The sequence below is a fragment of the Sesamum indicum genome, linkage group LG2, assembly GCF_000512975.1.
Source record: "Sesamum indicum cultivar Zhongzhi No. 13 linkage group LG2, S_indicum_v1.0, whole genome shotgun sequence".
Taxonomy (NCBI): Eukaryota; Viridiplantae; Streptophyta; class Magnoliopsida; order Lamiales; family Pedaliaceae; genus Sesamum; species Sesamum indicum.
Genome location: NC_026146.1, coordinates 11,384,980 through 11,396,140, shown reverse-complemented (window position 1 = coordinate 11,396,140; position 11,161 = coordinate 11,384,980). Strand labels below are relative to the sequence as shown.

The following is an 11,161-nucleotide window of genomic DNA, read 5'->3' as shown; positions in this document are numbered from 1 at the left end:
GGAAAGAGAAAGCCCAGATGGGCCTAAAGCATTCAATATGTACATGAAGTATCATAAAGTGAAACAATGATATCATGATCTATAATCTATTTGTTTACACCACAAATGGGCAGCATCAGGGAATGAGTACTCTGATGAGAGAAGTGTGGGAGGGCCAGCCAACCTGTCCAGATATGAACAAACAAGACTTGGGCAAAATAACTTTCTAGTACAGACATAATAACAGAAATCACAAACAGCAAACAGGCATGTAGGTGCTGTCTCGCTACAATAACAAAGGATAACAATAATAATAATAATAATTAGACCATAATAAAGTTTTTCACCACTTCAAAATCAAAAAAGAAAAGGCCACCAGAAGCTAAATTGAAAGATCAAGTTTAACTGTCTTCAACACTTAAACCTAAAATCAAGAAATTCTAGAGAATACAGACATTCCCCAGTAAGCATTCCGCCTGTTATCGATGATGGTTCTGGGAATAATCGAAACTTAGAGGCTGCTGACAGAAGGGCCCCTACAGCAAAACATTACACAGGTGCTTCAGTAACATTATAAATGAATGAATATCTAGAAAGGACAAGATAGACTAGCAGATAAAAACAAGATTATCGCATTATTGAACAATAAAATGACAGAATAACAAGCAATCACTAAAAAGTGCCATGCTGTAGTTTCAGGAGCCCACATCTAAGCACATTCATGTAACACGTGTGAATTCATTTGTAAAACGCAGAAACATATATAGGAGTGGTTCTAAGCTCTTAACACAGGGATCTGAATAGCAGACATCATCATCAGCAACAATCATATGATTTTGGGCATCGTGCAATTTCAAACTACAAACAACACATTCACACAAAATTTCATGCAATTCAAAACTCCTGTCTAAATAGACCAACAGAAATGGACTGAAGCACAAGCATGCTGCATCGTGTCATTTAGTTCAGTATAGTAGCATTGAGCATCATCAGACATAATTTTTTTCTCCTGAATACATATATGATTTGAGTCAAATGCAATAAGCCATCTCTAACTATTATCTCCCTCCCTAACTAACTGGGATTCATCTTACCACTCCTGCCTGTACTACTCATCAACTTCAACTTCCTTCTTCTCTGTTAATGTTATTACATGATTCTGAAACAACACCACTAACAGACGACAACCAAGTCATCCAATCTGCATTCTTCACCATTTCAGAACCTAAACCACCACGGCTTAACCTCACCAACAATTCTTGAAACAGAATCGTCATCAATCAAAAATAGCACAAAGCAGATCCTTGTCAGATCACACAAACCGAAATCCAGTTTATTTTCCTCACGCTTGAGAGTTGTCTTATGACATATGCATCATGGTTTAGAAAATGAGAGGCAACATTACTTGATGCTTGTAGTTTCTCTTTCTATGTCTTCTTTATTTATGGAATAATATATTAAATGAAACAAGTGATCTTCTTGGTGACCTATAGTTTTAGACAAACCAAAAGCAAAATAAGAACTAAAGCTCTTCCAAGTTCCAAATTTAACAAATCAATGTGATGCTTATGCCTACTTCATTGAGCATCTAAATTCCAAGACGGAAATTTTGCACAGTTTCAAAAGTCGAATGAGTAAATTAGATGAGCAAAAGACATATACACAAAATGCTATAAGACAATAGTAAGAGTAATACCACAGACCAACATGCTTACCGATATTACAAAATCATTTTCACATGGGCAGCAATAGAAAAGGCAACAGAAAGAGAACCTGATGCCTACCTGGAAAAAGCCATGTCTTAGCTGATCATACGACTGTGCATACATCATGGACGGGGTGGGCCACTGCATATACAAAGCATCCCTAGAAATCTGACTTAATCCCATCGCACAGTAAGGGCTCATCACTGGGGTCCTGTAGTTAATAGAAGCTTGAGGAGCAGGCATCTGGCCCAGCTGAGGGAAAACAGAATCATACTGGACAAATGGAGGCTGGAATTTCTGCATATTAAAAGGTGCCATGCTGAAGCCCTGAGTGCTTGGGATACTCTTGACGTATCTGTATCAAATCGGAAACAACAAAAATCTAGTTATGCTTACAAGAGCTGAGGACTGATGCACATGAGAAGTGGCAAGTTTGGCGAAACTGACACGACCACCAGTTTAATCTGTTACCATTTATTTAGTGAATTCCTACCAAAACATTTATCTTTCTCTATCATAACATAAAAAAAATTATTTTACAAGCATTAGGTTTGGAAATCCTTCGATCATTAGCATTAATACAGAGCTAAACCATGAAATATTACGTTCAATTCGATCCTCAATCCTAGTTGTTAAGCGTATGGATAAGTAGTTTGACAAAGAATTATATGCTTCAACTGATAACAAGGGACCCTCTAGGTAGAACAGGCCAGGTAATCAGAAAATTTGGGCCACGCAAACCAAAACAGATATCCTTTCCAAGACTTCACTACCATAATGTGTCTATAGCAAGAAAGGGCCAAAGAAAGAAGAAACTGATTGATGACCTAGATAACATGCGGCACCAGAATAGTAGAATTTGTATGAAACCTTTAAGAAGTAAAATGAGTCATAAACAATCTTTTGCAGTGGTTTTATATATGTACATGTTGAGATATTATATTCCAAAGATTTATAAAAATACTAGAAGCATCTGACATGAAACAAAGCGCATTACTAATCTTCTCTTAGATATTTTCAAGTGATCTAATAGATTAAGTCAGAAATTCCAAAATGCATCTATTCACTATCTTCTCAAAGTTTCACTTATCATACCTGTCATAACTGCGATCATAGTCAGGGTCAGTACGATCCTTCTCCCTGTCTCTAAAAATTGCTACTCTAGAGGAATTGCCAATTTCCCTGCTGCAGAGGCTCTTGTCCCCATCCACACCCAAGTTCCTTGAAACTTCATTATCATCTACATTCAAATTCCTTCCATCAGAAGTAGCCCGAGCCAACGCATCTTCTGATTCAGAGCTACTACTATTGCTGAAAATACGAGCTCGTGCTCTGTCATACTCCTCCTTCCTCTCCTCCACAGTTCTTACTGGACTCCGTTTAAGCCCAAGTTCACTGGCGTCGCCAGAGGAAGCTTTAGGCCTCGGCCTAATAACAATCTTGATTTGATCAAGTTTTCCATTTTCTGACTCTTTAGCTGGAACATCCGATAAGCAGACAGCGGGGAACTTACTCTCTGGTTTTCTTATAACCAAAATCCTTATTCCTTGGCCATCTACAACATTATCCTGAACCATGGTCTGCAAACCATAGTGTTGAGCAACACGGTGTGCAGCAAGACGAAGGTATGAAGTTGGGAAGTGTGGAAATTCGAACTGCTGCAGATCAGAACTCTGCAAGAATTTCTGGACATCGAGTTCCATCCGTAGAACTGATAAAACAAGAAAAGATCTTTATGTTATCACCAATTATACAAACTAAATGGAACTGAATGGATAAACATAGAAATAAATTGACAAAATGTAAAACATAAATGAGACAAGGATCATTCTATAGTAATGTTCCACATTCAGATCTCAACAGCCAAATAGATGGTTTTGGACTCCTTGATGTGAAGTCCATCCCAAAACAAAATTGTGACATTTGAAATTTGGTTGGCAAACTTGGTATTAAAAGCATTGGCTTGTCTATCGATAACCCTTCTGTCACACTGGACTCCAACTCATGTTTTGACTGTAAAATTTGTCAACTCTAAAAGTGATATTTGTCTAGTCCAATGTATCACGATTTCTCCTCTTATATACTGGAAGTCCAAAAGCTGGTCATCATAACAAGTGACAAGAAATTGGTAGGAACTAATCGACAAGGATGCAATTCACATACTCCTTTTTCCCATCCTTTTTTCATTAACACAAGTTTAGCTTCACCTCCTCATAGTCGTTTAGCTTCTTAGAAACTTTGGTGTTTGGACCCCTATCTAGGCAACCACAAATGTCCCAAGCCATACAGGTTGACTCTGTCATGAATTTTATAACTCAACCCTCCTAATCATATTGAAGCAGCACGGACACTACTTTCTCTTCATGACCCATGAATATCAAGTTTCCTGTCCGATATCCCTAAAACTCTTCTTCTACTCTTACTTCAAATATTTGAAGAAGCTTTTAAGCATGCCCGGATTCTTTAACTAAATCAACTATGTGAATAGCTGCCTCTTTTCCACATACAATACTAGCAAGAAGAAGCAGGCGTGATTAGTTTTACTTCGTCGCCAATGATGCCATGCAAGCATGTTTCTGACCATTTTTACTTCTCAATCAGTCCAAACTCCTAACCAGAAAAAGATAGACTACAAGGTAAACCCCAAGAAAATTAAACATAAAACGCCAACTATAATCTTGAAAATACATCCTGCCATGAAGAAATTATGTTTTACAAGTAACCACCTCAGTTCAATACTTTTCCAATAACGATTCACCTTATAACCAATGTAAGTACATATCTCACAGCTCAATCATCAGTTAAAGAACTAGGTACAAGATTCTGATACTGCTTCAAAATCCCATTATGCAATAGCATTCAGTTTCATGGTATCCTAGAAACAAATAATTCTATCATGCTTTCTCCCGTTTTAGAGAACCAAGGAGCTCAACTTTGCCAATTTCCACATTTCCCAACCCAGATCTACACCAATTCAACACCAACAACTTCCTACACCAGCACAAACAACAACGTAAAAGAATGACAAACCCCACTAGATCCAACTCAATTAACTCAAGCTCCCCAATATTTACCACCTTAACTCTAATCCAAACCCACGCATCTCAACTACGCAAGAAACTAACTCCCTTAACTATTAGAAACATAAATCCCTACCAATTAACAAAACCGAGACAAATTGAACTCAAACACGACAAAACTACACACACACACCCCAAAAAAAAAAAGAAAAGAAAAGAAAAACAGAAAACGAACTAACTAGTTAAACGATGACGAGGGTTTTGAAGAGCCTCAACGAGGAAGGGATCCACCATAGACACATAGGCCGGCGGCGGCTGATTCTCCTTCCCCTTCTGCTCGAACACCCCGCAATTCTCCTTAGCCTCAACAGGTGCTTGAGAAGTCAAATCCATATCCAACACAGAAGAAGAAAATACAGAACCAAATACGTATAAAACTATAGATACAGACAATAATCTATAAGTGTATATTATGACTCCTGCGCCGAGGAGTAGAGAGAGAAGAGGGGAATTTGAGAAAAGGGAAACCCTTTTCTCCAATTTCCTTCGGGTTATCTCTCCCACCAAAGCCGAAGAGAGTGATGGATCAGAATTATGAATTGGATTTTTATATGGGGAAAAAAATAAAATTTCCCTTGAGATTTTTCTCTCCTTTTTGGACTCGGATGCGATGGTTGGAGGGTGAAAAGTCCAAAAAGGACAACAAGTCGGGCACAAGCGAATAGTCGGGAACATCAATCCTTGTGTTGCCGGGAAAAAAGACCAAATACCAGTACCACCAATAATAGGTCGACGCGTGTAGGTATCTTATGTGGCGCGACCTTAGTGTTTCAGTGTTGGGCCATGTGTCAATTTCGGATTCGGATACGGATCCAATCCTATTATTGGGCTTGAATAAATTGGGCTATATTTGAACTCAATGTTTGTGTAGGACGATAATTGGGCTCAAGCCCATTTTCAGATCTCCCTAGTTTTTTTTGTTTAATTCAGTTTACCCAAACAACCTTTGGGCTGATGTTTTGTTTAGTAAAAGTTGGGCCTTAATAATGGCCCAACATATTAGAGATCTGTTGAAACCAGAATTTTGACACATCCCCGAATTGATCTGAAAAAAGGATTTTATTTTATTTTATTTTTTAATTGTAACATAATAAGCAACGATGATGCCAGTAAAACTTTTATAAATTAATAATTTTAACGCCACATAATTTTATCAAATTAAAGAGGTATTAATTCATCAATAAATTATTAATTTAAAGAGATTTTTTTTTCGATTCAACCAACCTATATTATTGTTCATGAATAAAATATATATATATATATATTATATTGATTAATTAAATGATATTCATGTACAATGTGATTATTAAATATAATAAATCCTCTTAGAAAAATAAAATTCATCATAAATAGTACATAGTACTTAGTACTAGTTAAAACTTAATGCAAGTTCATGTATGGTAAGAAAATCAACCATTATATAAACAACAAAAATATTCATAGTTATATTTGTAATTTTATAGAATTATTAATTTATAATATTGAAAGGATCATAAATTTATATAAGGGTCTTTCAAAAAATTGTTATCTTATTAATTTATCAAAAATTATTAATTTAGACCTTGGGTCTAAGTCGAAACTGGAAAAAATTACTGTTTAGAAAAATTATTAATTTATAGAGGTTGTAACAGGATCCACTGCACGTGCTCCACGATTTTTGTAGGTAATGTTTTGTAAGTGATAAGACATGCATTGTCTTGTCTTGATTGGATCTTTTGTTTGAAATCCCAAGGATTTGTCTTTGAAAAAACAACTCGTTGTTTCTCTTTTTGTAATTCCCTCATTTCTATCGAACGTGGGATAGTAGCACACTCAGCATCACACCCCCTCCAATTGAGGGATTTGGAAATGACACATAACTTGATTTCCATAAACGACTCCAAATCATGTACCATACACAGTCCCATTCCAACCGAATACTACTCCCCAAGAGTTTTCAATTGAATGGGACCGTGCACACTACGTCATTTATCGTAATCTATGAAAATCAAGTCATAGATCCTTTAAACCCTTATAATACAATGTCTGATTGAAAATGTAATGACTCTCACCATATATATATATATATATTTCCAAAAAAAAAATTGATACTAACTCTAATATGCATCACATATAATAATCTATACACAAATATACATAATTCGAGTCAATTGATCTTTTCTAAAATTTATCCAATCACCACTATAAAAAAATAAATTTTCACTATATTATAAATGACCACAACTTATTGATAAATTAATATTATTAATCACGATCAATCAAAATTAATAAAAAAAATAAATATTTATCATGATTAATCAATATTTGTTGTGCTATAACGAAAATATTTTTTATAATTTTAGTTGTAACTAATGCTACCATCTTACATGTAAGTTATATTCGCTATAATTTCTTTCTTCGAAACTCTAATGATTAATTGTAATAAAAAATGATATCAGTTGGTGATGTAATGAAGGTAAGTAGTAGAAGGTAAGCAACCTCCTCCCCTCCCCTCCCCATCCCATCTAAATAAACAAAAAAATAATTAATTAATTAATAATAATTGTGTGCAGTAGCAGACAGCTAAAAAAGGATAAGAAGATAAAGACGAGAATGGTGGTGGTGTTGTTCCTGCTACTGCTGCACAAAGCAAACCGGCAGATGATGTTGCTACGGTTTCATCCACGTCACGTGGGCTCACGCGCAACGGAAAGGGGAAAAGCTCAAGCTTAAAGCCCAAGTCAGATATAAAGAAGTTTCTCGATACCCCGTGCCGTGGCGGAGGAGTTCTTACACTTAAACCCTACACCACCAACCTATCTGCCCCCCACCATCGCACTTCCGAGTTTTTCCCTCTCACGCGCTCATTCATTAATTGTTTTTATTGTCCTCAATTCTTCTTTTCAATAATTATATCTCCCTCTATTTATATAAATTATCTCTCTCTATTATAATTTTATAAATCACTCGTGATAGTTAAAAAATACGGATAGTTTTTGTAATAATGTGATTTTTTTGGGGGATATATATAATTTTCTAAAAAGTATAAGTGGATCGTGCAAATGATGTTAATATTTTTTGAAAAATGTACGTGTAAAATTTTTTAAAGAAATATGGATGATTTGTGTGAATGATGTTGGGGTTTTTGGTAGGTGTTGTATAAATTTCAAAAAGTATAGGTGGTTTTATGTAAATTGTATTGAGTTTTTTTGTGGACATATGTATAATTTCTCAAAATGCATAAATAATTTGTGTAGATAAATTATAAATCAGAAATCAGGGGTGCGGCGGGGATTATCCCTTGTTATTTTGATATTTTTTTGAATTATGTGATTCGTTTTGTATTTAATGGTCTTTGTGACAATGGTATTCATAATTTTTGTTTTTTTCATTGAAAAAATGTTTTAATTAGGTATTGGTCATAAATTATGTACTAAAATATAATAGTTAGAAAGATAGTATTGTTGACCTTATTGTACTGTACTTATGTATTCCCTTTACTTAATGAAATTTATATTTATGGAAAAAAAAGATAGTATTGCTGACATAATATTACAAAAATATAATATCTTATTAGAGTTTTATAATAATATTCATAAAATTAAGTCGTCTTTCTTAACTACTTTTTAATTAAAATTAATTACACTTAGATCCCCTATAAAAATACTAAATTACATTTTATCCTAAAAGAAAGTTTTAAAATTACACTTACACCCCCTTTGAAAGTTCTTAATTTATACCTGACTTTCTTCCATTAGAGTTTAGACGAAAAATACTGATGAAAGCAAGGAAAATTATATTAGGTTTTCAATTTTCTCCCTCATTTAATATTTTCATGTATGTATTTTTTTACATGGAGCAAAGTCAACATTATTACTTATTCTTCTTCATAACTACAAAAAATATTACATGAAAAATATTAAATAATGGATAAAATAAAATATTTATATATTTTTTTTTGGCTAATGTCAGTATTTCGTCCAAATTCTAACAAAAGAGGGTCATATGCAAATAATGATTTTTTGGAGGGACCGTAAGTATAATTTCAAAACTTCTTTAGGAGAAACTATAATTTCATATTTTTAGAAAGTGCCTACGTGTAATTAACAATTTTCAGTTGTGTTGTTTATATGAAGAAATCATAAATACTTTTTAGGAAAAAAATATTTTTTTAAATATTAGGTGATATTTCTGGATCAGAGATAAATTAATGAAACACTGTCTCCATAAATTTAAAGAAACTTTTGACCAGATTCTAATTTTATTGAGAAAAGTAAAAGTAATAGTAAAATATAAGAAATCTAGACCCCCCCCCCCTCATAATTGCTTGTAATTCTATTAAAAATATATTTAAATTCAATTTAAGAAAAATAGGTCCTGACATTAAATTAAAGGTGAAATTCACATAATCCACACGAAAAATGCGTGCAGTTCACTTTCCCTGAAATGCGTTGTCGTTTATATGAATTAGGGTCACAGACTCTCTTCTCTCTTTCAGTGTCCTTATACCCTCCCCCCCCTTCCCCGAGCAATTTCTTCCCTTCGTAACTGTCTTCTGCAGCATATTTTGCCCCAAAATTCTCTCATTTCCCATCACGCACAAAGCAGAGAGTATGGTTGACTCGGCGGTGGTCACCGTCGATCCTCCACCACCGCCTCTGGTTGGTGAATTTGAGTCCAGCCTCCCTATTCCGCCCCTCGACGCCACCTTCTTTTCCGAAAACCTAATCAGTAATGATACTGTACCACGCTACAACCAGAACGACGTCGTCGTTCTGGAAGACCTGGATTTTGACTTCTCCTTTGATGATCTCTGCCTTCCTTCCGCTGCCGACTTCGGCGACCTTCTCAATTCCACTCAGTTAGAACAATCCAATTCCCAATCTGGATTCGACCGAAATCATGCCCAATTGGGGCCGAGTTTGGATCAGTTGCATGCCGTTTTCAAATCGACTTCTGCGGAACTCCGTCATCTTTCTGGAGGCGACGATTTTTCAGGTGATCATAGCTTGGATGGTTCCGGGGTTTTGAGTTCCGCTTCGCCGGGGATGGAGTCTCATCAGATTTCTGGCTATCTCAACATGCCGTCGCCGGAATCGAACGGATCAAATCGCAGTAGCGCCGAAAATTCTGGTGCTGATGAAAATGGCTTGAATTGCCCTTCACCAGAATCTCAGGGTTCTGGGAATTTTGGGTCTAATGTCTCGGAGGACTCGAATAATGGCCCTGCTAGATCGGTAAGTTATTCGCCAAATTCAAGTGATAATTCGATTCGAACTGGAGTAGTTGATCAGAAGATTAAGTTAGAGGAGTCTGGTAATGATAATGGCAATAATTCTTTGCTGAAAAGGAAAAAGGGAGGTGAAGATTTGATGAATAATGCAGAGCCGAGGACCAATAAGTATAGGAAATCTAACTGTAGTGCAGAGAATAATAATAGTACCGAGAACAATAATAGTACCAATACTGAGGGGGTGAATGAAGAAGAAGAGAAAAGGAAGGCAAGGTTGATGAGGAATCGGGAGAGTGCTCAATTATCTAGACAGAGGAAGAAACATTACGTAGAGGAGTTGGAGGAAAAGGTGAGGTCAATGCATTCGACGATTCAAGACTTGAATGCGAAGATTTCATACTTTATGGCAGAAAATGCGACTCTGCGTCAACAAATGGGGGGTGGTGGTGCCCCTGCTGCAGTTCCGCCTCCTCCAATGGCACAGCCACCTCCTGGGATTTACCCGCATCCAGCCATGATGTATCCATGGATGCCATGTCCTCCACCTTATATGATGAAATCACAAGGGTCTCAAGTGCCTTTGGTGCCGATCCCAAGGTTGAAACCTCATAAACCAGCACAGGCACCAAAGACGAATAAGAAGGTCGAGAGCAAGAAGAATGAGGGGCCAAAGACCAAGAAAGTTGCAGGTGTTAGTTTTCTTGGTTTGCTGTTTTTCATAATGTTGTTTGGAGGCTTGGTTCCAATGGTTAATGTGAGATATGGAGGAGTTAGGGAAGCATTCACAGGTGGAGAAAGTTATATTGGAGGTGGGTTTAATGAAAAACATTATGGGAGAGTGTTAATGGTGAATGGTACTGAGTATAGTGAGAGACATGGTGGTAGAAGAGATAGCAGTAGTAACAGTGGTGTACAATGTGGTCAAAGAAGTGGAGCAGAGCCAAGTGCTGATGAACTTGTTAGATTGAGGAATGGGAGTGAACCTCTTGCAGCTTCATTATATGTTCCTAGAAATGACAAGCTGGTTAAAATAGATGGAAATTTGATTATCCATTCAGTATTGGCAAGTGAGAAAGCCATGGCATCCCATGGGAAGGGGGGTGGTGAGACCGGTCTGGCAGTTCCTGGAGATCTAGCTCGTGCAATTTCTGTCCCAGGTGTGGGAAGACATGGTGCTAGACTTC

At 36.3% G+C, this 11,161-nt stretch overlaps 2 protein-coding genes across 2 annotated transcripts; one reads left to right on the top strand and one right to left on the bottom strand.

Annotated features, from left to right (window-relative positions):
- On the bottom strand, positions 279-5,299 carry LOC105155818 (R3H domain-containing protein 2-like). Its single transcript, XM_011071785.2, has 4 exons — positions 4,945-5,299; positions 2,781-3,396; positions 1,764-2,040; positions 279-515 (listed from the first exon to the last, which is right to left on the bottom strand). Exons 1-4 carry the CDS (start codon positions 5,096-5,098, stop codon positions 459-461), a joined length of 1,104 nt encoding a protein of 367 aa, XP_011070087.1. The 5' UTR covers positions 5,099-5,299; the 3' UTR covers positions 279-458.
- On the top strand, positions 9,230-11,161 carry LOC105155817 (bZIP transcription factor 17; the record flags this gene model as incomplete). The annotated part of the gene is given in 1 exon segment (XM_020691729.1): positions 9,230-11,161. A coding segment is annotated over 1 exon segment (1,804 nt), but the record flags the coding sequence as incomplete, so codon positions are not given.

What these genes read in the sequence shown, in the direction of transcription:
- LOC105155818 (XM_011071785.2), bottom strand. Translation starts at nt 5,098, where the DNA reads ATGGATTTGACTTCTCAAGCACCTGTTGAGGCTAAGGAGAATTGCGGG. An exon ending in TATGATCGCAGTTATGACAG is followed by an intron (nt 2,041 to 2,780) that starts GTATGATAAGTG and finishes GATTTGATACAG; the next exon opens with ATACGTCAAGAGTATCCCAA. An exon ending in TAAGACATGGCTTTTTCCAG is followed by an intron (nt 516 to 1,763) that starts GTAGGCATCAGG and finishes GTTTTGCTGTAG; the next exon opens with GGGCCCTTCTGTCAGCAGCC.